The 27,725-nt window shown below is 37.2% G+C and overlaps 2 pseudogenes and 1 gene segment (V, D, J or C); all 3 read right to left on the reverse strand.

Moving 5' to 3' along the window:
- Positions 1–5,826: 5,826 nt before the first annotated feature.
- On the reverse strand, positions 5,827–7,378 carry LOC145553839 (Ig kappa-b4 chain C region pseudogene; annotated as a pseudogene). The gene is made up of 2 exons (XR_014089883.1): positions 7,273–7,378; positions 5,827–6,288 (listed from the first exon to the last, which is right to left on the reverse strand). The product of XR_014089883.1 is annotated as an Ig kappa-b4 chain C region pseudogene (transcript).
- Positions 7,379–9,641: 2,263 nt separating this feature from the next.
- On the reverse strand, positions 9,642–14,916 carry LOC145553840 (Ig kappa-b4 chain C region pseudogene; annotated as a pseudogene).
- Positions 14,917–14,962: 46 nt separating this feature from the next.
- On the reverse strand, positions 14,963–16,457 carry LOC103472872 (Ig kappa-b4 chain C region-like). The segment is given in 2 exon segments: positions 14,963–15,420; positions 16,212–16,457. Coding segments are annotated over 2 exon segments (357 nt in total).
- Between the last annotated feature and the right edge of the window lie 11,268 nt (positions 16,458–27,725).

Consider the following 27,725-nt stretch of genomic DNA (forward strand, 5'->3'; position numbering starts at 1 on the left):
CTACTGCTGACCATCCTGGGGCTCCTGGTTCAGGGTGAGACTCTGATAGAAACTTGATTTCAGGATGTCATCAGATTCATCAAAATTATTTCCTACAATGATTGAGAGAAATGAAAATATCTGTCCTGACCTTGGGTTGAAATTTTTAAGCCTGATGTTTGTAAATATTTATTTTCTTCCAGGTTCATCAGCAGACATTATCCTGACTCAGGCTCCAGGATCTCTGATTGTTGTTTCAGGCAGACTGTCTTCATTGGACATATCAGACTGGTACTTCCAGAAACCCAGAGAAGCCATTAAACTTCTGATTTATTACACATCAAATCGTCAACCTGCAGTTTCTGATCGTTTCAGTGGGAGTGGATCTGGAACTGATTTCACTCTGACCATCAGCAGAGTTCAGGCTGAAGATGCAGGAGTTTATCATTGTCAGCAGGATAGGAGCTTTCCATTCACACAGTGATAATGTCGTACAAAAACCTCCCTCAGCTACAGAGGAACTGATCCACAGCTGCACTGGAACAGAAGTTGTTCATAGAACCATATTCATAGATCATAATATGTAAATTAGACTGTGGACGGGCACTAACCAGCTAGCTGTAGCTAAAAGCTGCTGCAGAAATCACTTAACTAAAACCTTCATATAGATGTACACAAATATTCATGAAGCAGCTGGATCATGTTGTTATCTTCCTGTTTTAAAATATGCAATCATCAGACTAATTGGAACGACAAAAAGCTTAATCGGTTAACAAAATATGTTACAGAAGTACAGCTTTAAAATTCTTTTTATTTTCTTAAAAAGTAGAGAAAAGCAAAACAGACAGAATTTAACTAAGGTTTTGAATTTTATAACATTGGTTAATTTAATGCACTTTCCCCAATTTTTTCCACATATTTAAAATTAATTACTTCATCATTATAAAGAAAGAGGACATCCTTTGTGTCCTCTGTAACAAAGGATGTTCAATCTTTGCATCAGGATTTTCATTATAAGATTGCAATGCACTGATGCAATGATTCAAAGGACAAGGCCGTTCCTCAAATAACAGGAAAGTTGTCCCTCAAAAAAATGTCCACTTGCCAAAATATCCTTTGTTTAGAAACTAACTCTAAATCTGTAAACATGTGTTAATGTAAAGAAAGGGTGTTGAAAAAGTGCATTATGACAAAAACTGCACACTTACTGTTTGTGTTATTTTAAAGTGAAGATTTTAAATGTCCTTTATTTCTTTGCTCCTATCTCGTTTTTGCTTTGATTTGTAACATATCTAAAATGATTATGAACTACTAGAAAGAAAAATGGAAAAGAAAAAAAATGTAAATATTTTATAGAAAAAAAAACTAAACGTGATGTAAAGTATGTTTTGCTTAAAAACAAACTGTCAATTAAAATGTAAAAAATATTATGTGGGAGAAACTTTAACTATTTGAAAAACTGCTTTAAAAATGTTCAAAGGAGCATCATGTTGATCCCAGCCTGTATTGGACTCATTCACAGCATTTCCATAGAGCCACTTTGCATCATCAGCTCCATGCTCCAGCGCTCTGGGAGAGTTTATAGTCCTGACAGTTGAACACTGGATGACTGACAGCTGTCCTTCATCACAGCAGAAGACACAGAAATCCTCTTCATCATCATCAGAAACATGACTTTGATCTGCGTCCTCATCTGGACTCTCCTCTGCTGCTGCTTCACAGGTAAAGTCCAGAGAATCCAACTCCTCTCCTCTATGAACATCTGTCCCTCTGAAATGAAGCCGACTAAACCATGAAGCTGCTGCATGTTTTTGTCTCTGTGTCCTCAGAGGTCAGAGGTCAGATCACACTGACTCAGCCTGCAGCAGTGAGAGCTGATCTGGGAGGATCTGCCACCATCAACTGTAGAACCAGTCAGAATGTTTATGGCAACAACCATTTAGCCTGGTACCAACAGAAAGATGGACAAACTCCTAAGCGGCTCATTTATTATACCAGCACTCGAGCATCAGGGACTCCAAGTCGTTTTACAGGCAGTGGATCAAACTCTGACTTCACTCTGACCATCAGTGGAGTTCAGGCTGAAGATGCTGCAGTTTATTACTGTCAGAGTTTTCATTACCCCAACAGCCAGTATGTGTTCACACAGTGAAAAACAGTCATACAAAAACCTTCCTCAGTCAGACTGAACAGAAACTGAACTGCAGCTGCAGAGACTGATTGTGTTACCTCATGAAATAAAAGCCATGCGTGTGCGTGTGTGTGTGTGTGTGTGTGTGTGTGTGTGTGTGTGTGTGTGTGTGTGTGTGTGTGTGTGTGTGTGTGTGTGTGTGTGTGTCTTTGTGTGTGAGCTTGACGGAGGTTTGATCATGTCCTTTTTGTGCTCCTCATATTAAAGTGGCAGTGAACATCATGGTGGGACCCAAGGAAATCCCACCCTGATGTTTCAGAGCAATTCTACTGCATAAAAACTGTCAACAAGTGAATCAACATCCCAGCTCTGACTGTCCAAACTATTTCACCCTGGAACAGATTGTAAAATGTTTGGTGTCTCAGCAAACACAAACATTTCAATACAGGACTTACAGCAAGCTCTTGCTGCTTTTGTCATTAAACACATAACTGACTTTAAAAGAGAATAGGCTGCACAAATGTAACTTCTGTTATGGGAGATGATCAAACAGTAAAACTTTGCTCTCAAAGTTAAAAGGCTAGACTAAAGTTTACCTGAATAATTATATTCCAAACCAGGTCCTCTGGAATAACACTCTTTGGACAGATGAGTCAAAAACGAAGTTTTTTTTTTATTATTTTAGAAAGAAACATAATCATTTTCTTCAACCAATACAGCACTCCCTGTCAGGGATCTCATACCAGCTGTGAGGCACGGAGTTGGAAGTGTCATGCTTCTGGGATTCTTTGCTGCAGCAGGATCATTGTCACACAACTCACCATGAATACTACAGTGCTTGATGGAAAATGTGAAGCAATGTGAGCCTTAACCGGCACTGGACTACAATATGATGATGGCCAAAACATACCAGAGTGAATCCATCCAGGAATCACTGTGAATAAAGGAACAGAAAGTTACATCAAAATTCATAATAAAAAAATTTATTTGCTTTTTTTATTACTAAATGTCACTTGAAAACAAGTATGAAAAAGAAAACTTTTTTTTTGCATAAAATAACTTTCAACAAAACATTTCCAAACCACAAGAGGGTAGATATAAATATTAGAACTTCAAATATCAGAACAAAAGACATCAAAAACTTCATCTGTTTAAAGGAGAAGAGTTTGATTCAGGGCCTGAGGTTTATAATAAATCTTTTTCAGTGGAAAAGTATCTGCATCACAACAGCATCAGCTAGCTTTGCCAGAATAAATCCCATCACAGTGAAATAAACTTTATGAAATACTCCAGAACTTTAAAGCGAGAGATGAACTTTCTTCTCATTTAGAAACATGTTTGAGATGTAGATTCACCAAACATGGAGATGTTAGATGTACGACTTTGGGGGACTGTATCTCAGAGGATGAAAATGTTTTTCCCTACAAGGTCGTCCACTAGGCAAACAATCCCTTATATAGACATTTAACTTTATCTAGTCACTAGATAACTGTTTAACTGTGTGTTATTCTCAGTGTCTGCACCCATTTATCCTTGCAGGATAGCATGGGACTGTGGCCTATCACCAATTATGATGAGTACTTGACCTAGCTGATAAAAAAAATTTAAACAGCCAATTGTTTTTGATTAATTTAAAATTAAAGTCAATATATTTTGCTCAAAACAAATATATCAGGGAAATAGAACATTGTTGTGAACAGACATTAATCATCACATAAAAACAAAGATGAGATTTCTTTTAAATCCACATCAGTGATGAATTTATTTGTTCATCTGTTTTTATTGTGTAAAATCTATAAAATGATTAATACATATTAAAAAGAAAAAACAGAAAAGTTTACTCAATTCATACAAAACAAATAAACGGGCTATAAAGTAAATATACATTTCTCAAAAACAAACTGTTTGGCAAACTGTGTGAAAGGTTAAATGGGAAGAAAATTGACCACACAGTAATTAAAATAAATGTGTTGTTATTTAAATGAGTGTCACATAGTTGAAAATCTCTCCTGGACTTAGTCACAGCATTTCCATAGAGCCACTTTGCATCAGCAGCTCCATGCTCCAGCGCTCTGGGAGAGTTTATAGTCCTGACAGTTGAACACTGGATGACTGACAGCTGTCCTTCATCACAGCAGAAGACACAGAAATCCTCCTCATCATCAGAAACATGACTTTGATCTGCGTCCTCATCTGGACTCTCCTCTGCTGCTGCTTCACAGGTAAAGTCCAGAGAATCCAACTCCTCTCCTCTATGAACATCTGTCCCTCTGAAATGAAGCCGACTGAACCATGAAGCTGCTGCATGTTTTTGTCTCTGTGTCCTCAGAGGTCAGAGGTCAGGCCACAGTGACTCAGCAGCCTGCAGCAGTGAGAGCTGATCTGGGAGGATCTGCCACCATCACCTGTAGAACCAGTCAGAATATAAATAGCAACTATTTCTCCTGGTACCAACAGAAAGATGGACAAACTCCTAAGCTCCTCATTTATTACATCAGCACTCGAGCATCAGGGACTCCAAGTCGTTTTACAGGCAGTGGATCAAACTCTGACTTCACTCTGACCATCAGTGGAGTTCAGGCTGAAGATGCTGCAGTTTATTACTGTATGGGTGAATTTTACATCAGTAGCACATTTTCATTCACACAGTGAAAAACAGTCGTACAAAAACCTCCCCTTTCAGACTCACCAGAAACTGAACTGTTGCATCTGGAAGTTGCAGTTGGTTAAACACACAGAAAACACTTTGGTTTCAAACTACAGGTCAGAAATTTAGAAACACCTTCAAGTTTACAATGACTGTCTTCCGGATCATTATGGGTTCTTATGATTTTGGGCATATTTACTGCATCAGCCTTTCTTTTTATTGATGCACTCTATTTTTCTTTGATTACCAATATTTATAATGGTGATTACTAGACCACAGCTAAAAATATTTTGCTAAAACAAAAAAGAAAAGAAAAAAGGACTTCTAGGAACACTTGCAAGAGTTTAAATTTTTTTTGTGATGTTACTGTTAAAACCATTAAATGTTCCTTTGAAGAAACCAAAGTCTAAACAATACAATCCTAAATATAAGATATTTACAGTAAACACTCTCAATTAGGTGACTCTTTATTCAGTTTTAAGGATTTTATGCATTAATTTGATCTCATCAAATGTTTGTCCTGTACAATGAACAGAAAGTATTTAATGTATAAATAAGTGTGCAGATCAAGTGAATTAAAATTAATCAAATTTGTGTCTAAATGTGAAAAATTCACTGTATAATAAACTATCTTATAAAAAACATAATGTATACAATCATGCTACCACAGCTGATTTGATTAACTGATCCTATGTCATGATATTCTTGAATAACACTGTTTTTGAGAAAAACTTTAACAGAACTGAAAACACATACTGAATTGTAAAACCAATAATTTATAGAATAGTAAGGATCTGTTTCTGGCCCACAACCTGCATTATTTATAAATCTTAAAATACATCAAAGAAATAACTATAAATAGTGAAACAAATTCAAGTAGGATGATGTTCTTTCATGCCTATGACTAGAGCATATTTCAGTGTTACTAAAATACTGTAATCATAAATGCTGTCCTTGTAAATATTCATGAAATTATGAAAATGTTCATTGTACATTAGATATTTTATTTTGAAAATGTCCAGGACACTAATCTCGGTACAAAGTGATCACAGTGATAAAGTCAGAGAAATATTTTTAGGAAATTTTATTTAAACCATCAAGTTATAGAAGAACAAATGAAGCAATATGGAAGGAAAACATAGAGAAATTCTAAAACAGCACAGCCAGAGCAGTAGCAGAGAACAACTAGTGATCTTCTAGTGAATCGGCTCAGGACACTGGTTTCTCCTCAGTGTCTCTGTGACTGCAGACTGGGAGCTCTGGGAGGCCTGACAGGTCACAGAGCCCACCTTCCTCCACTGGTCAGCAGGGAGCCTCAGGGTGCTGCTCCAGCTATAGAGGCCGTCATTCTGCAGCAGCCCAGAGCTCTTGGTCTCCTCCCAGGTGAAGCTGGTTCTGCTGCCGTCCAGCTCCCAGGACAGAGTCCAGTCTGAGGGGAAGCCCTTGTTGGCCAGACACAAGAGAGTAACCTTCTCCTTCTGCAGCTCCTCACTGGAGGGGGGCAGCACTGTCAGGGTGGGGCGGGTATCACCTAGGAGACACCAATCAGGTTAGAGAACAGGAACTACAGTCATTTCAACTCTTGTACTGTGAAAGTTGATTTTCTCCACAAAGACGTTTCTAACAGATGCCTTTCTGCTCCATCAGCCACTCAGCTCACATTCTGTTTCATTTCCTTTTCAAAAACCTCTCATGCATATCAGCTCAGGAAGACAGATAATACAGTTTAAACTGAAATATACCAGTAGAGAAATGTAGAATAAAAATATTTAAACGTTTTTCCTGATAACTAAAATGATGAAATTACAACAGTAAATGTTTTAGAAAAGGCTCATCAGATTTTTAAAAATATAATTCATAATTTGGTAAACATTTTTTCATGAAATTAATCTGTTCAGAAGCTCTGATTAGTGACAGACGTTTTCTCACATCTCTTGTTTTTTACTTTGACTTATGTGTCACAGTTACCATTAAGTAAAGTTATACTCTTGGACATCAGACCATTATTCTCATGACTCTTCAAATTATTTACTGATATTTTACTTCCAGAGGAAAATTAAACTTCAAATTTTATAAATCACAGTAAAAGAAACTAATAAAAACACAATTTTCTACCTTCAACGAGTCACTCAGTTATATTAAAAATCAGACAAACATACATCCAACTTGGTTCCTCACTAATTGTCCACCATAATCACACAAACTAGTTGAAATGCTGTACAGAAATATTTAACTGTAGAGACAAAAACTTCTGACTTTTTCAGACTAAACAAAACCTTCAAGTCCAGATTAATAACTACAACAAACACAATTTAGTCTAATATTTCTTCAAACATTAACATATATGATTGTATCATATATTTGGTTTCTCTTCATGAAAGAACTGTTGGGTCAGTGCATTTATTTGCAAAAAGAAAACCTAAAATCTTCACAATTCATTCAACTTTCATTTATCAAAGTCAAATACTGAATATATAAAATTACAATGTAATAAAAAACATTTACTTTGACTTACTTCCAACCTGTAGTCTGGTTCCTCCACCGAACGTGTACCACAGTGATACAAACTCATTGAGGCGCCGTACAAAAACCTCTGACTGAAGAGAGACGCGGCTCTGACAGTTTTAGACTAAACTAAACCTTTTAACCAGATTAAACTACAAACCACTTTATCGATGTAAATGCTCCTCTTGTCCAGGTCTCACTAACTCAAAACTGTCAGATTTAAATTCACAAAATGACTTCTTTGTTCTTATAAAACTTCTGTTTATTAAAAAAAATCTACATATTCTGAGTTTTATTTTCTAGTAACACAAAATAATAAAAATGTAAAAGAGTTTATTAAAAAGTAGCTTTAAATTTGACTTACTTCCAACATCCAGTCTGGTTCCTCCACCAAAAGTCCACCACAGTGATACAAACTCATTGAGGCGCCGTACAAAAACCTCTGACTAGAGACACGGCTCACTCACTTTCATCAAAACAAGAAATAAAATCTGCTGCTTGTGTCAAATCTTGATCTGTCATAGAAGGCAAAATGTTTTAAAATAATTAAAAGTTTTATTGACAGAATATGAAACTATAAATAATGTTTTGAATTTTTCATCCAAAAAATTTAATGCACAAATGCATTTACTTCCTTACATGTAAGAATTATGATAAATTACTTAAATAAATCACTCAGATAAACTAAATAGATTGAAACTTAACAACAATCCGAATAAGAGTAATTCTCTTTTTATCTTTCTTTCCTTTGTGCTCATTTAGTTACACAAACCTTACGTTTTGCTGTTAAGCATGGTCTTGATGTTCACTGATTATGGATTTTCATTTAAGTTATTTTATAGCTGTTTACTTTTTTCTTAATTATTGGGATATTTTATATGAGTCTCAATATATTTAAAAGGAAGATTTCGGCATGCCAGGATGAAAATAATGGAAATTCATCTTCAAATTAAGCGTAACGAAGAGTAAAATAACGACAATACCACAAAACTAACTCCAGAATATTTTTTGAAAAATAAGCAGTTAAATAGAGCGGGAGACTATAATCAACAAGTTGTTAAGAACAATAATCTGAAGAAAATTTTAATATACTTTTCATCAACTTTTGCACAAATAATATTCAGATCAACTGATCTGCTCCATCATATTGATCCCAGTCCATTGTGGAGTCAGCAAGAACATTTCCATAGGGTTCATATGATTTTGTTTTGTATTTACTGCATGACTCTACATTCAGTTGTCTTAAATAAAAAATAAAAAATTCCACAAATGTGATCCTATTTGCAATTTTTTGGTTTGTAGAACAGACAGAATTTCTTTAATGTTTTTATTGTAATGCAAGAAGACCATGCATTACATGGTCTTCTTGAAATACCTAATATTTTATTAACAATTCTTACTCCTTTAGCATGTGAGTTCTTATTTGTTAATAAGAACTCACTTGTAAGACTACTATAATATGTGGAAGTATAACTAGATTAATTTCAGAAAGCATGAATATATTAATTTAAAAAAAATCATAGATGCAAATAATCTCTACATTTTAAGCAAATTAAATGTAGAGTAACTTAGATGATGCGCAATGTTGAAGCATAAATTATTACAACAACTTAACATGCTGGAGTGCATACATGAAAAAATCTGCTGGAAACCAAATACAGGAAGTTATCAATCATTCTTTCTCAGATCAAAAAATTTCTTAAGACCGACTCTATAATGAAATATGTTGAAGTTTATGGATTGTGTAAAATATTAAACTGAACAAGCAACAAAAGGCTAGTGTAGTATTTAATCTCCAAAGAAATGTCAGAGAGACAGTAGAAATAATCTGTGTAAAACACATAATTATGGTTCAAAGACTAAATTTAATGATCCATCTATTCCAAAGAATTAAGATTGAAAAATAAGAAAGATGTTGATAATTAATGATAAATTTATAAGGAATGGTAGATATATCATTGTTTTAATAATGATACATTTTACTTATACACACTTTTGGGTCTGAAGATGATGTACTCAAAACATAACTTTGTTCGTCACAAAAAATTTCAGCAAGACAATCATCTTTGAGGTTGCTGTATTTAAAATTGATTACATACATGACAAAATATTTAACCTAGCTTTATAGAAATCTCCATATAATTAACAATTTCATATTTATATGTTTAGTGCTGTTAAAAAAATTTTTATTGAAATTTCCAGAGCAATATTTGAAGTACAAATTAAAATGATTAAAGTGAGGAAGTCAAACAAGTATTCCAGCAAATTTTAATATCAATTCTCAAGTTATAAAAAAACTCTCTATGAAAGAATCCTGAGAGAAATGCTTAATGAGTACATAGAGTAGTAGAAGAGAGAAAATAATGATTTTCTAGTGAATCAGCTCAGGACTGGGAGCACTGGTCTCTCCTCAGTGTCTCTGTGACTGCAGACTGGGAGCTCTGGGAGGCCTCACAGGTCACAGAGCCCACCTTCCTCCACTGGTCAGCAGGGAGCCTCAGGGTGCTGCTCCAGCTGTAGAGGCCGTCATTCTGCAGCACCCCGGGGCTCCTGCTCTGCTCCAAGCTGCTGCTGCTGCTGCTGCTGCCGTCCAGCTTCCAGGACAGAGTCCAGTCTGAGGGGAAGCCCTTGTTGGATATAAAATTTCATGTCTCCAGTTTATAGCTGCTCATAGGGAAAAAGCCTCAGATGAAGCACTGACCATCAGAAAAGTAGTTAGAGCAGGAGTTTATTACTGCTAAATGCATGGCACTGTTAGCTGTCAGCGCTCATTTGAAGAGTAATGTAATTTTGCATGAAGTTTATTCTTCATTCAGGTTATGTCTACAGCTTTATACAAATCTACAGCTTTTTTCAGTGACTAAACTATCACATTAGATATATATTAATAAAACTTACTTTGTATGATAGAAGCAAACCTATATTGAAATGGAGTGCTTTTAAAGTCAATAACTGCTGAAAAGGTAGATGAAGGAGACTGGGAACAATGTATAAAATAGTCCTGGTCTGAAAATGAGAAGCTGTGGTTTAAGATTTTGAAATTAGTTTTATTAATTAAAACAAACATGAGACTAAAGAGCATTTCCATAGAGTCACTTTGCATCAGCAGCTCCATGCTCCAGCGCTCTGGGAGAGTTTATAGTCCTGACAGTTGAACACTGGATGACTGACAGCTGTCCTTCATCACAGCAGAAGACACAGAAATCCTCATCATCATCAGAAACATGACTTTGATCTGCGTCCTCATCTGGACTCTCCTCTGCTGCTGCTTCACAGGTAAAGTCCAGAGAATCCAACTCCTCTCCTCTATGAACATCTGACCCTCTGAAATGAAGCCGACTAAACCATGAAACTGCTGTTGTTTTTGTCTCTGTGTCCTCAGAGGTCAGAGGTCAGGTCACAGTGACTCAGCAGCCTGCAGCAGTGAGAGCTGAAGTCGGAGGAACTGTCAACATCAACTGTAGGATGAGTCAGAATGTTCATCTTCACATCAGCTCCTTCCACTGTTTAGCCTGGTACCAACAGAAAGATGGACAAACTCCTAAGCTCCTCATTTATTATACCAGCACTCGAGCATCAGGGACTCCAAGTCGTTTTTCAGGCAGTGGATCAAACTCTGACTTCACTCTGACCATCAGTGGAGTTCAGGCTGAAGATGCTGCAGTTTATTACTGTCAGAGTGAATTCAATGTGAACAGTCAGTGGTTGTTCTCACAGTGAAAAACAGTCGTACAAAAACCTCCCAGTCAAACTGAACAGGAACTGACTGAAAAGACAAACAGGCTTAAAACATCCGCTTCAATTGTTACTGAGTCCACGTCTGGACTCTTACTATTTTCCACAGCAGTGATAATGAAGGTAATGTATGTGTCATATTAAGCAGAAACATCTGATGCTGGAATTTCCGATATAGCATGTGTTTTTTCAAATCCTTAAAATGTATACCAAATCTTAAAAAGTTAATAATGTTCACATTTAACATTATTCTTAACTCTAATACAGCAGTTGAGCAGGAGCAGAGTAAATTTATATTTTTCCCATTTATTTTTTTTATGGGTTAATACAAAATATTAGAAAATGTCTTGATGGAATGGAAACATAAGTGCAAATATAAAACTTACTAACAAGAGAAAGAATTGCATTTTAACTGCAAGGTCAGATTTTTTCTAATGCTTTAAAAACTTTGGTCTTTCAAATAATGTAAGAAACCATTCAGTAAGAACATCTATATAAGAACAGTAATCTAATTTTAGCACATTTTAGCTAACCTGTAGCAGTCCTGTTCACACTGAGAGGAAATCACAATCAGAACCAGTTTTCATGTATTGTTTATCCAATAGCAAGAAAGAAGCGTCGAATCCTCAAAGATGCTTTGTAAGTATTTACATAAGTGACTCAGAGGAATGTTGTGTTCATGAAGTGAATTTCAACCAATGCAAGTCACCATCGTTTCCATTGTGATTTTTAACACTTTATTTCTTTGCATATTGTAAATACTAACAGATAGTTTCAGGATAAAAGGAAACATTTAACAGCAGACTGAAGTAAATGTTTTGTTTTCATTAATAATGGACATGGCTTTCATTTTATGGATAAAATTTTCAAAAATATGCTTTGTTTGAAAAATAATGTAAACCATCACCACAATAAGTGTTTTGGTAAAATAACTCTCTGGCCTCTACTATTTGCTGTACGGCCAGAGTCAATTCCATGGTGGATGACAAACACAGGTAGACAATAGAAATAAAAGAGACATGAATAAAACCAAAATTAAGAGCTTAGGACACTGTACACCACAATTAAAACTTGAAAAATGCTTATTCATTATCTTGAGAGAATTAACACGACCTAAATGTTTAAGGATTGTGAAAAAAAAGGAAATACAACATAAAAAATTAGCATAAGCTGCTCAGTCTTAGTAGAACCTTAATGGAGTTTAATGGAGGTTAATGGAACCTTAATGGAGTATAAGGCAACAGGAAAAAACTTCACCATAAGAAATGCTTTAGATTGTTTTTGTAATTGGAAAATCAGCTATATTTTACAAAACCATTTCAGGAATGAATCAAAATTGTATATAATTTATCTTTAAAAGTAGAGCGCAGAAAAAATGCAAATGTCCTATAAATTCTATTACTTGAAAATAAATTTGAAAACATTTGTTGTTAATAAAAGCTTCATCAATATGAAAACTTCATTAATATTTGCATGATAAATTAACTGGTGAATTGTGTGACCACAGAATCCAGTCTCATTCACAGCATTTCCATAGAGCCACTTTGCATCAGCAGCTCCATGCTCCAGCGCTCTGGGAGAGTTTATAGTCCTGACAGTTGAACACTGGATGACTGACAGCTGTCCTTCATCACAGCAGAAGACACAGAAATCCTCCTCATCATCATCAGAAACATGACTTTGATCTGCGTCCTCATCTGGACTCTCCTCTGCTGCTGCTTCACAGGTAAAGTCCAGAGAATCCAACTCCTCTCCTCTATGAACATCTGACCCTCTGAAATGAAGCCGACTAAACCATGAAGCTGCTGCATGTTTTTGTCTCTGTGTCCTCAGAGGTCAGAGGTCAAGTCACTGTGACTCAGCAGCCTGCAGCAGTGAGAGCTGATCTGGGAGGATCTGCCACCATCAGATGTAAAACCAGTCAGGATGTTTACAGCACCCATTTCTCCTGGTACCAACAGAAAGATGGACAAACTCCTAAGCTTCTCATTTATTATATCAGCACTCGAGCATCAGGGACTCCAAGTCGTTTTACAGGCAGTGGATCAAACTCTGACTTCACTCTGACCATCAGTGGAGTTCAGGCTGAAGATGCTGCAGTTTACTATTGTTTGGGTCAATTCTATATCAGCAGCAAGCATTCATTCACACAGTGAAAAACAGTCGTACAAAAACCTCCCCATTCAGACTAAACAGAAACTGAACTGTTGCATCTGTAAGTTGCAGTTGGTTAACTACAAACAGAAAACACTTTGGAGGTGCACAACAGGCCAGACATTTAGAAATAACTTCAAGTTTCAGTGTACCATGACCTTGTTGAAGATGAATATGGGTTCTTATTATTGTATCTTATATTTCTCCAAATATTAACACATCAGATTCTATTTTGTATTTCGTTTCTATTTCTAATGACACATGTATGCGTATACACACACAGGCACACACAAGCACAAGCCCACATATATACATATCATATTGATCGAAACAAATGATCATTGCAAATTAGTAACTTCATAGTCAAAACAATTTCAAGAACTCATATGTTCAAGAACTTATGAAAAAGTGAAAAACAAAAACAAAGAAAAACAGTTAAAGATCGGACAGAGGAGTAGCAGAGAAGAGCTAAATCTTCTGGTGAGTCAACTCAGGACTGGGAGCACTGGTCTCTCCTCAGTGTCTCTGTGACTGCAGACTGGGAGCTCTGGGAGGCCTCACAGGTCACAGAGCCCACCTTCCTCCTCTGGTCTGCAGGGAGCCTCAGGGTGCTGCTCCAGCTGTAGAGGCCGTCATTCTGCACCAGCCCAGAGCTCTTGGTCTCCTCCCAGGTGAAGCTGGTTCTGCTGCCGTCCAGCTTCCAGGACAGAGTCCAGTCTGAGGGGAAGCCCTTGTTGGCCAGACACAAGAGAGTCACCTGCCCCTGCTTCAGGTCCTCACTGGAGGGGGGCAGCACTGTCAGGGTGGGGCGGGTATCACCTAGGAGACACCAATCAGGTTAGAGAACAGGAACTACAGTCATTTGAACTCTTGTACTGTGAAAGTTGGTTTTCTCCACAAAGACGTTTCTAACAGATGCCTTTCTGCTCCGTCAGCCACTCAGCTCACATTCTGTTTCGTTTCCTTTTCAAAAGCCTCTCATGCATATCAGCTCAAGAAGACAGATAATACAGTTTAAACTGAAATATATCAGTACTGAAATGTAGAATAAAAATATTTTGTATTTTTTGTCTGATATTTAAGATGATTAACATTTGAGTACAGAAAATGTTTTAGAAAAGGAAAATACGTTTTTGTGTAATTCATTATTTGGTCAACTCCTGATAATAAATTGCATCTGTTCAGAAGCTCTGATCAGTATCACAAGTTTTCTCTTTTCTCGTCTTTAATTTTCATATTATGTCTTAATAAAATAAATACTTTAAGATATCCTCTTGGACCACAGACACTTATTTTTAGACTGTATAAATTTATTCTTTAACACACCTTTAATTGCATGTTGTCACCTTAGAAATCATTATTGATGGTTTACACTGAAATATTAGAACACATATTTTAATAAACATTTGAAATAATGTAAAAGCTTGAAAAGGTTTTGGTGAAAAGAATGTCAAAAAAATAAAAAAAGTAGTAAGCCCTAATGTGGAAAGATTAATGCAACAAATGTGATACCATCATTATAAAAAGGCCTTCAATAATTTGCTTGTCATATGGCATCAATGAGAAAAAATAACTTATGAAGTTTTAATAATAAAAGAAAATGTTATATTTTCTCACTCTAAAGTAAATTAATACAAATTGTCCTGTCCTGAAGCTTGTAGTATAATTACTGCATATTTTTCCATATGGTCACATGTGAGTCTTACTCCAAAGGATCTCAGTCTAGGACAAAAGGTGGAGGGTGAACGGTAAGGGTACTGGGCATTTATCTTGTGAATAATTTGAATAAGTCAAACAAAAGATTCCAGGAGCATTTGTGAGACATTTATTGTTTATAAAAATTAATCAGTCCACTTTAATACAATATCAAGCACATTCAGAATGAAACAGAGAAGCTGGTAATAAGAAAAAATGAAAGCAAAGGTAAAATCAGACACAGATTCATTTTAGAAACACTGGTCTCTCTTCAGGGTCTCTGTTACTGCACACTGGGAGCCCTGGGAGGCCTCACAGGTCACAGAGCCCACCTTCCTCCACTGGTCAGCAGGGAGCCTCAGGGTGCTGCTCCAGCTGTAGAGGCCGTCATTCTGCAGCACCCCGGAGCTCCTGCTCTCCTCCCAGCTGCTGCTGGTTCTGCTGCCGTCCAGCTTCCAGGACAGAGTCCAGTCTGAGGGGAAGCCCTTGTTGGCCAGACACATGAGGGTCACCTGCCCCTGCTTCAGGTCCTCACTGGAGGGGGGCAGCACTGTCAGAGTGGGACGGGTACCACCTAGGAAACAACACCAAGGTTAGAGGACATGGATCACAAAGCTGTCAGTCATATAGGAAGCATCTAATGCTTTGACTCCAAGCAAATTGAATGTGACAGCAGAGATCTTCTATGCTAGGATGTTCCCGCCAGATGTCGTTTTGCTCCAACAGTCACTTAATGTTTTACTTCTCTTTTTTTCTCAGCTCCATCATCATGCAGTCTGACCCTAAATATTTCATCTAGACTTTAAAGTAAAAAATAATATTTTTTATGTCACAAGCGCTAATAATTTAATAAACTTTTTAATTGTTTCTCATTTAAAATTCACAATGAAACGTATTTGTTAAATTTCTGATAACATAAAGTAGTAAGGTTAAAACTGTTCTTTTTATGTTCTGTTGTTGCTATATAGCTCAAGAAATGCTTGTAAATGAGAATTTTTATCTCTATTAGTTTTTTCTTCCTCGTTAATTGAAACAAATTAAAATAAAATGATTGGGCATTTCTTGTCTTGTCTTTTTCTGTCTCTTCCCTTTATGTAGATTAATACAGAATAGCAGATCAGGTGTTGTACCACTGATTTAGTCACACATAAAGTAATATTTTATCAACTATGAACAAAAAAAATATATTACATTTAATTTTAAATAAACTAATCTTTTCAAACATGGACTTTGACTCAACTTAAACTACATTGTAAAGTCAATATACAAAAATATCTGTTTTCTATTAAACTACAAACAGCAACATAGATCCATTTTAAAAGATTCTGTAATTTTCTGTTTAGTCTTGAATTGGAACAGACTTACTTCCAATCTCCAGTCTGGTTCCTCCACCGAACATGTACCAAAGTGATAGAAACTCACTGAGTCGTCATACAAAAACCTCTGATTGTAGAGACACGGCTCTCTGACTTTTTAATACTAAACTTAACCTACGAACCTAGATGAAACTGTTTAAAGAAAAACACAGTAATTATCCGTTGACTGATTGCAATATATAACACAATGTTTTAGATTTAAAAATCTAAAATCACTTTTGCATTTCCTGTGTTTTTGGTAAATAAAAATTACATTACCATTTCTTTTACTGCCTATCCATCACGAGAGAAAATTAAGGAAAATGAACCAAATAAATAAAGATAAGTAAAAACTTTAACTTACTTCCAACCTCCAGTCTGGTTCCTCCACCGAACGTGTACCACAGTGATACAAACTCATTGAGCCGTCGTACAAAAACCTCTGAATGTAGAGAGACACGGCTTTCTGAATACAAACCACTCTGCAGAAAATGCTGTTGCATAAAACAAGCCTGAGCACAAAGCCAAAGCTTTATCTGAACATTTCCAGGATCTAATTCTTTTATCATAAAAAAAAATAATTTCCAGGGAAACACAATTGTGGGAAAACAATGACTGTGTCCTAAAGCCAAAAGTAGTATTTGCAACTCCACAAAGGGACCAATCCAGAGAGATAATTCAAGTTCTGTTTTCATTATGTTTACTTGGTATAATTCAAGATACTGTTTTTAAATGCCAAGACAATCAAACATTTTCCATTTCACGAAAAGCTCGTCTGTCACTGAGACATAAACTTCCTAAGGGGGATGACCTATGAAGATGATGTCTAGCTGAAACATTTAGGATATTTAATTGACGAAAACTCTGCTTTAAAGGAGCACAGATTACCTTATCAAAAGAGCAAAAACTCTTCATACATTTAATAAGAAAGTCTTCAGTTTTGTTTTATGTAAAGTAGAATTGAGTACTATTGACCTTTTTGCCTGTTACTGATTGTGAAGATATTCTGTTTGTGTTTATTGTCGTTGCATATGTTGTAAAAGTTGAGTTGTGCCGACGTCCATGAAGCCTGTTGTGGTTGCCCTTGCCCATTTTCTTATTTTTCTGGATGAGAGCAAGTGTCAATTTCCCCTTGGGAATCAATAAAGTATTGTGGATCCATGCAAACATTCTTTCCAGGCCAGTTTGTTACTGGAAGAGCAGTGGAGACAGACAATGGTAAGCTGGAGAGGTCTGAAGAAGTCAGACGAGGACAGGTGTATAGAAAACATAAACGAGTATCCGCAGGTATAGAGATGTCTACAGAGGAGAACAAGGAAGGCAGATAAAGGAAACTCTTTAAACTTACAACTGGATAAGTGATTATCACACTAAGGAATTTAAACATCTGGCATCTGTCTGAGAGAAATACTCATTTTTTAAGCTGCTGCTGATTCCTTCTTGATGAGGAACAGCTGAATGCTGCACCTGCCAATAGTACCTTGAAGGAGGAAAAGGTGAGAAAAGAAAACCCCCCACAACATCCACCCTCCTGCACATACAAACCAGATATGTAACAAATCTTTAGTCGATAGACATTTTAAAGGTGGTGGTTTCAAGATTAAGAACTTGAAATTGGAAAACAATTTTGGAGATTTTGAAACCTCATGCCTGAAACTATTAAACTTGTGCTTCAGAACTTTAGCTGTGTCAATATCCCTCTTTTACTTTGAAGCACAAGTATAAAATCCAGGGCAATTGATTCCCTCTGTATTAGAAAATCCTGTTGTGTAATTTGGTGTCAATACGAAAATATAAATATTTCATGATGGCCTGAAGACCGAGGAACACAGCAAACATGTGGGTGCTGGATAGAGAGATGGAGCTAAATATCAAGAGTTTATACATTACATTAAACTCTATTGAGTTTATCATTATGTATGAACTAATGATAAAGCTAATCCTAGGTTAAAGTTGGACTCATTCAGAGCATTTCCATAGAGCCACTTTGCATCAGCAGCTCCATGCTCCAGCGCTCTGGGAGAGTTTATAGTCCTGACAGTTGAACACTGGATGACTGACAGCTGTCCTTCATCACAGCAGAAGACACAGAAATCCTCCTCATCATCAGAAACATGACTTTGATCTGCGTCCTCATCTGGACTCTCCTCTGCTGCTGCTTCACAGGTAAAGTCCAGAGAATCCAACTCCTCTCCTCTATGAACATCTGTCCCTCTGAAATGAAGCCGACTAAACCATGAGGCTGCTGCATGTTTTTGTTTCTGTGTCCTCAGAGGTCAGGTCACAGTGACTCAGCCTGCAGCTGTGAGAGTCAATCTGGGAGGATCTGTCACCATCAACTGTAGAACCAGTCAGAATATTTATGTTTATAGCAGTAACCATCACCAATGCTTCGCCTGGTACCAACAGAAAGATGGACAAACTCCTAAGCGGCTCATTTATTTTGTCAGCACTCGAGAATCAGGGACTCCAAGTCGTTTTACAGGTAGAGGATCAAACTCTGACTTCACTCTGACCATCAGTGGAGTTCAGGCTGAAGATGCTGCAGTTTATTACTGTCAAGAGTCTTCATTATATCAGCAACAAGGATGTGTTCACACAGTGAAAAACAGTCATACAAAAATCTCCAACATTCAAATTGAACAGAAACTAATATCAGTGGCAGGTGGAAGCTGCTGTAGAGACTGATACAGTTAATTGAAAACCTGCACATGCACAAAGACAACTTTTCTTGAACAACTTATAAAATTGCCTTTTAATTTAAAATTTGAAAGTACCATTGTTTGGTTGATATACTTTGATATATTATTCTGCACATCTATACAACAAGATCTATACAAGAGATCACGTTTCTTGAAACTAACTAGCTAACCTAGCAAGCTAACATTACTCTTTTATTATGCTATGTGGATCACGCATGTGAGTGTGTTTATGTGTCTGATCCATCCATCCATCCATCCATCCATCCATCCATCCATCCATCCATCCATCCATCCATCCATCCATCCATCCATCCATCCATCCATCCATCCATCCATCCATCCATCCATCCATCCATCCATCCATCCATCCATCCATCCATCCATCCATCCATCCATCCATCCATCCATCTTCTATTTATCCGGAGTTGGGTCACTGGGTCAGCAGCCTAAGTAAGGAGGCTCAGAGTTCGCTCTCTCCAGCCACTTCTTCCAGCTCCTCTGGGGGAACCCATGGCATTCCCAGACCAGCTGAGAAACATCGTCAGCGTGTCCTGGGTCTTCCCTGAGGTCTCCTCTCGGTGGGACGTGCTCAGAACACCTCACCAGAGAGGCGTCCAGGAGGCATCCTGACCAGATCCCGAGTCACCTCAACTGGCTCCTCTCGACATGAAGGACCACCGGCTCTACTCTGCATCTCTCCTGGATATCTGTCCTTCTCACCCTATCTCTAAGGGAGAGCCCAGCCACCCTATGGAGAAAACCCATTTCAGACTTTCAGGCTTGTCCCAAAGCTCATGACCATAGACGAGGATAGGAACTTAGATCAACCACTAAATCAGGAGCTTCGTTTTTGGCTCAGGTCTCTCTTCACCACGACAGACTGGTACAGAGCCCGCTTCACTGCAGATGCTGCACCAATCCGCCTGTCGATCTTCTGCTCCCCGACCCAAAGAAGTCACTGTATACTTTTCTTTCTCATTTATTTATGTATTTATTTCTATAGCTATGAATTTTTATTTTATTTATTGAGATGATAAAAGAAAGAACCTTGAACACATTGATCAACAGGTTTTGCATGTCATTCAACACATTCTCTCTCTTGGTTTTCTCATCCAGGGTGTCAGACACACACAAATAATACACATGCTTAATAAAGTATAGGTGGTAATGTTAGCTAGTTGGTTACATAACTAGTGTTGGCCAACTTTGAAGAAGGCTTATATGTTGATTTGTGACAATAATGCTGTCACAGTACTCATGATTGACACACACAAACACATTTGTGACATAAAAAATAAATATAATACTTATATGTAAGAGTTCTTGCTGTGTAAAATAATATTATTCAGGGGTGACAGTTAGGTCTCAGTGTGTTTGGTTCATAAAAAAATGTGTCCCTGACAGTAACAATTGGTAAGAAACAAAGATTCCCATTAAATTCCATAGGAAATGAATGTGGGTCATTTTGGACCCACTCACGGAAGAATGGGGTAGTGATATAAAACATGCTATTTCTTAAAAAATATAAAAGGTAAATTAAAAATTTGAATTGCATGACATCAGTAACATGTTTCTTAGGAATACCTGGAATATGAAGTGATGAAAATTTTCCATTACAAAGATATTGCAAAAAAATGACCTCACCGGGTCTAAAAGGACCCACGTACGCATCAGAGGCTTAAGGAAACATTGGATGATTGTGAATTTAACCATGACCCAATCATGGGCTACAGAATAATTTTGGTGTAAAACCTTATTTTTATGACTAACCAGTTAGTCAGTGCTTATAAACTTCTATCAGTAACAGCACTGTGAGTAAATGATGGTTAATGACCAGTTAACTATCATCTAATGATGAACTAATGATCAGTTATTTTTATGAGCCTAAGAACTAAGAACTCTTAGCACTGACAACACTATTTAAATTCAGTGATGTGCATTAAAAGTATATTCATATTATCTCTGGCTAGGGGAAACAGACTTACATCGAAATGGAATGTTTTTAAAATATGAATAACTACTGAGAAGATGGATGAAAAAGACTGGGAAAAAGATTTAAAAATGTCTAAGTGAGAAAATGAGAAGGTGTGTTTTAAGATTTTGAATTTAGATTAAGTAAGAACACAACTGAGATGAAGGCATATTTCCCTAATAGAGCCACTTTGCATCAGCAGCTCCATGCTCCAGCGCTCTGGGAGAGTTTATAGTTCTGACAGTTGAACACTGGATGACTGACAGCTGTCCTTCATCACAGCAGAAGACACAGAAATCCTCCTCATCATCATCAGAAACATGACTTTGATCTGCGTCCTCATCTGGACTCTCCTCTGCTGCTGCTTCACAGGTAAAGTCCAGAGAATCCAACTCCTCTCCTCTATGAACATCTGTCCCTCTGAAATGAAGCCGACTAAACCATGAAGCTGCTGCATGTTTTTGTCTCTGTGTCCTCAGAGGTCAGAGGTCAGGCCACAGTGACTCAGCAGCCTGCAGCAGTGAGAGCTGATATTGGAGGATCTGCCACCATCAGTTGTAGAACCAGTTACACAGTAGATAGCGGTACTGATTTCTCCTGGTACCAACAGAAAGGTGGACAAACTCCTAAGCTGCTCATTTATCACATCAGCACTCGAGCATCAGGGACTCCAAGTCGTTTTACAGGCAGAGGATCAAACTATGACTTCACTTTGACCATCAGTGGAGTTCAGGCTGAAGATGCTGCAGTTTATTACTGTATGGGTGAATTTTACATCAGCAGCAAGTATTCATTCACACAGTGAAAAACAGTCGTACAAAAACCTCCACCGTTCAGACCCAACAGAAACTGAACTGTTGCATCTGGAAGTTCCAGTTGGTTAGTTAACCTCACACAGAAAACACTTCGGTTTTACAAGTCAGACATTTAGAATAAAATACTAGTTTCTGTCTACAATGAGTTTGCTGTAGGTCGTTATGGGTTCTTATAACTTTAGGATGTATTTACTGGATGATCAAACTGATTTTATTGATGTACCCTGGTTTTCTTTAAATGTGTTTAACATTATCAGATTATCCCTGAAAACTTTTACCAAAAGAACAGAAGAGCTTAGTTTGGGTTGAGTCACAAAAAACTCCATTTCCATTTTGCAAACACATTATCATGCTACTGTTAAACCCACAGGTTGTGTCTTTGAAGAAAGTAAAATCTAAGCAAGATAAATGTATATTAACAACACATTACAATAGGTGATTCTAGGACATATTTTTTTGCACAAATTTCATCTTATCTCTACTTAGAGTATTTAATGCCTAAATCATAAATGTTTGCAGAAAAACAATTATCCCTCTTTATTTATGATTCCATCATCAAGCCAAACCGTATCACTATTCTAAAAACTATAAAAGAAAATGAAAACATACTTAAAAGTCTTACATCTTTTATGCATTCTCTGAAAAGCTGCACGTCCTTGTTTGAGCTCATTGTGCTTTTTTTTTTTTCAGATGCAAATCTTTGGGCATTTATCTGGAAACTGGATGACATGATGAGCTAATCTCCATGTGACTGACTGAATGTGTTTGCATATGTGTCCTGCCTCTCTGCTCCAGCTGTTAAGAGGTCAGAGTTGATCAGTGGCTGTCCAGGCCTTTCAGAGCCACTGACACACCAGCAGCACAATGATGATGTCACTGACTCTACTGCTGACCATCCTGGGGCTCCTGGTTCAGGGTGAGACTCTCTGCTGGAAACTTTGTGTTATTATGGAACCACATAAACACTGAAATAACTGCACATAATTTTTTTTCTGTATATTTTCCAGGTTCCGTGGCTGAAATCATCCTGACTCAGACTCCAGGATCTCAGTCTGTTACTCTGGGACAGACTGTCTCCATCAGATGTAAAGCCAGTTCCAGTATTTCAAATGATTTACAGTGGTACATTCAAAAACCTGGAGACGCACCTAAGATCCTAATTTACGATGCCAATTCACGCTGGTCTGGAGTTCCTGATCGTTTCAGTGGGAGTCAGTCTGGAACTGATTTCACTCTGACCATCAGCAGAGTTCAGGCTGAAGATGCAGGACATTATTACTGTCAGCAGGATAGGAGCTTTCCGTTCACACAGTGAAACAACGTCGTACAAAAACCTCCCTCAGAGACAGAGGAACTGATCCACAGCTGCACCGAAGCGGACGTCTTACTCAGAATATGGTTCATAAATCATCACATCACAAAATACACTGGTTTTTAATAAGGTTTTTTTTCAGTACTTAAGTAACTCAGCTGCTCACATTCAATGCCTAAAATCATTTCTTATTTTGGTTTATACAGGTTTCAAGAATTTATTAACTCTGTTCCCTCAATCACTGAGACAAACGAGCAAAATAAATTATATAAATTGTATTAAATTTCACATGAGTCTGACAAATATTTCAAGTAAATTCTGATTTAGTTTATCAATCCATTCACGCCTCCATTCGGTACAACTGTTAACCATAACAGGATCACTAGGGCCCTTTGTCTCCAGGGGTCATCAGGTGAGAGGAAGAACTGGACCAGTCACCAGTCCATCACTAGACCGACTGGAGGGAGAGACAGCTCTCTGACTCTGACACAAACATTTTGACTTAAATTATACACGAAACCAAGAAAATACAACAAACCTCCACAATGTTGTTTGTCAATATTTGTTTGAATTTTAAATTAATTGGACCGTTTACACTTCAAACACAAAGTTTTCAGGGAAGAAGACACAGAATTATATTAGTTTTTTCTTCCAAAAATGTAACTAAAAAGAAACATGTTTAAATAACAATTATCTGGATAAGTTATTTTAAAAAATATTTTAAACATAGCACAAAACTTATGCATGACAAGTCAGTTTTCAAATTTTATTTAAGTACAAGTAATATGAAATTAAAGGAAAAAATACTTCAAAATGAATTTATTATTAATGCAAAAATATTTGATGATATTCTTAGGAGAAAAACGGACACAAACTTAATGCTTTTGAAAATATTTTAGCAAAAATTGTTGCTTTTTTAAATGATCCAGGTTCCTTCAGGGCTTTATGCTATATCAGACACTAACATTACAAGATTTATTTAAAAGTGTGACATATAAAGTTAACTTTTTAACAAATTTCCACTAATCAACTGATACATAAACCTTTATAATGAAAAAATTGTTACGTTCTGATCCATATTCTTGCGAAATCTGTTGCTTCACACAGAAAACATACTGATCCCAGTTTCTACTGGATTCATTCAGAGCATTTCCATAGAGCCACTTTGCATCAGCAGCTCCATGCTCCAGCGCTCTGGGAGAGTTTATAGTCCTGACAGTTGAACACTGGATGACTGACAGCTGTCCTTCATCACAGCAGAAGACACAGAAATCCTCCTCCTCATCATCAGAAACATGACTTTGATCTGCGTCCTCATCTGGACTCTCCTCTGCTGCTGCTTCACAGGTAAAGTCCAGAGAATCCAACTCCTCTCCTCTATGAACATCTGTCCCTCTGAAATGAAGCCGACTAAACCATGAAGCTGCTGCATGTTTTTGTCTCTGTGTCCTCAGAGGTCAGAGGTCAGTACACACTGACTCAGCCTGCAGCAGTGAGAGCTGATCTGGGAGGATCTGCCACCATCAACTGTAGAACCAGTCAGAATGTTTATGTTTCTGGCAGCTCCCACTATTTAGCCTGGTACCAACAGAAAGATGGACAAACTCCTAAGCTGCTCATTTATAATACCAGCACTCGAGCATCAGGGACTCCAAGTCGTTTTACAGGCAGTGGATCAAACTCTGACTTCACTCTGACCATCAGTGGAGTTCAGGCTGAAGATGCTGCAGTTTATTACTGCCAGAGTCTTCATTACCCCAACAGCCAGCATGTGTTCACACAGTGAAAAACAGTGGTACAAAAACCTCCCTCAGTCAAATTGAACAGAAACTAATGTGACCGTTGCAGCTGGATGCTGGTGTGTAGACTGATACACTTCACTTAATAGCTTCACATGCACAACTTTTCATTAAGTATTTATGGCATGTTTGCCTTTTCTTTTTTTTTCCTTTTTTTTAGAAAATTACATTAGACTTATTTGAAGGAAAGAACCATCACTTAGTTGATATACTTTGATATATTATGCATAATTCTTCTTTATAAGAGCCTAATTATAAGATAACATTTGTTGGTTGTGTATGTAAACATGATCAAATCATGAGCTAGAGAATAATTTAAATGTAAAACCTTATTTTTATGAATCCATCTGTAGTTAGTCAGAGGTTATAAACTCTTATTGTTGTATCAGTAACTGCATTGTGAGTAAATAATGATTAATGACCAGTTAACTATTATCTAATGATGAAATAATGATCAGTTATTGTTTCTGAGTCTCATCATGTAAAAAAAGCTTTAACAGATTTGCTTACTGTCAGGTTTGAACAAGATTTAAAAAAAAAGAAAGTCATAATTTTTCATTAAAATAGAGGTATTTTCTCACTCTAAAACAGTGGTTCTTAACCTGGGTTCGATCGAACCCCAGGGGTTCGGTGAGTCGGTCTCAGGGGTTCGGTGGAGCCTCTGCCGCGGAGGTAAAGACACACTTGTGTAAAGTCGTGATGACGCCCCGCTTTGCCATCACTTGCTGCAGAGGATCACGTTACATTGCTTAGCCAATCAGAGGATCATGTTACATTGCTTAGCCAATCAGAGGATCACGTTACATTGCTTAGCCAATCAGAGGATCACGTTACATTGCTTAGCCAATCAGAGGATCACGTTACATTGCTTAGCCAATCAGAGCTGCGGAGGAGCACTGATTGAAGGAGCTCCACTCTCAGCATGGATTTGAACTTGTGTCTTTAATTACTTCAGCAAAGCTCACAGTTTTTACCAAATTCTGTAGCTTTCGGTGTTCTTCTAAATCTGCTCCTTAGTCGCATCTTTTCGGGGTTGGTACTGCCTCTAGTGGCGTGGGGGTGGTAACACACATAATATAAGTACATTACTAAATCAGAATATCGCAAAGTCTTTATTATTTATTATAAATTTTTCATTCTCTTAAGAATGTAGAGCTAATTAAATGATCTAAACAAGACCTTAAAGTGGTTCCAGTTTCTCTCGATGGCCAACCTGTTGAAACTGTGGCAAATTTTAAATACTCGTTCCTGGACAGTCGGCTCAACTGTGCTGAAAACACTGACTATATTGTGAAGAACTGTTCTCAGAGACTCTACCTATTAAGAAGACTTAGTGATCTTGGGGTGACCCAATTAGACTCTAGTTGGGTCATCCCTATGTCTTGAATTGGGGAAGGGGGGAATCATATTTTATTTCTCACATATTTTATTGCTCACTCACTGAAGTGAGTGAGCATATGAAACTGGGGGGTTCGGTACCTCAAAAAAGGGTTAAGAACCACTGCTCTAAAATAAGACAATCTGAATTTTGCTGTCCTGCAGCAGCTTACACTTCAAGTGCTGGATTCACACCACATGCAATTTTTCAACGTAAAACACAACATTTAGTTGATTGATTAAAATGGCACCAAATTCAACTTTATTATTCAGTTCAGACTTAAATGGTTTAAACATCTTTCAGATTGAATAGATAGGAAATTGTTGCTGGTAGGAAGAACTCAAAGGCAACCTGTCAGAATAATACGAGTTCATGTAAAATTACTAAATATAAACAGTCACTGATAAACAGCTTGGAATGGAACCAATTGTAAAGATTCACTGACTTATTCATTATTTAAACCAAAGGTAGCTGATCAAGATGAAGTATTTTATTTAATTTTATTTGATATGTAACATGAAAACACCTCTATCTGTTTTATTTTTTGTATTGAAAACCCCTTAGAGTAGCCTCCAAACTACAATAATATAATCTTCCATATCTCCAGTTTATCAGAACAGTAGTTGATGCAGAATTTTATCACAGTCAAATTCATGGCACTATTAACTGTTAATATTCATTTGCAAAGTGATGCAATTATGGGTGAAGTTTATTTTGCATTGTTCAGGTTATAGCTTTAATTATAAACTAGAATTAGAGCTGTTAGCACTGACAGCACTATCTGAATTAAGTGATCTACATTAGAAGTCATATTTTCTCTGCCTAGGGGAAACAAACTTACATTGAAATAGAATGATTTAAACAATGAATAACTACTGAAAAGGTGGATGATAAAAACTGATAAAAAATGTCTGAATATGTCTTGGTCAGAAAATGAGAAACTGTGTTTTAAGATTTTGAAATTAGATTCATTAAGTAAGAACACACCAGAGATGAAGGCATATTTCCCTAATAGAGCCACTTTGCATCAGCAGCTCCATGCTCCAGCGCTCTGGGAGAGTTTATAGTCCTGACAGTTGAACACTGGATGACTGACAGCTGTCCTTCATCACAGCAGAAGACACAGAAATCCTCCTCATCATCATCAGAAACATGACTTTGATCTGCGTCCTCATCTGGACTCTCCTCTGCTGCTGCTTCACAGGTAAAGTCCAGAGAATCCAACTCCTCTCCTCTATGAACATCTGTCCCTCTGAAATGAAGCCGACTAAACCATGAAGCTGCTGCATGTTTTTGTCTCTGTGTCCTCAGAGGTCAGAGGTCAGTACACACTGACTCAGCCTGCAGCAGTGAGAGCTGATCTGGGAGGATCTGCCACCATCAACTGTAGAACCAGTCAGAATGTTTATTACAGCAGTGGTTGTTACTGTTATCGTTTAGCCTGGTACCAACAGAAAGATGGACAAACCCCTAAGCTGCTCATTTATAATGTTAATGCTCGAGCATCAGGGATTCCAAGTCGATTTTCAGGCAGTGGATCAAACTC

Source organism: Poecilia reticulata, chromosome 11, assembly GCF_904066995.2.
Source record: "Poecilia reticulata chromosome 11, P_reticulata-male-v2, whole genome shotgun sequence".
In the NCBI taxonomy this organism is placed as follows: Eukaryota; Metazoa; Chordata; class Actinopteri; order Cyprinodontiformes; family Poeciliidae; genus Poecilia; species Poecilia reticulata.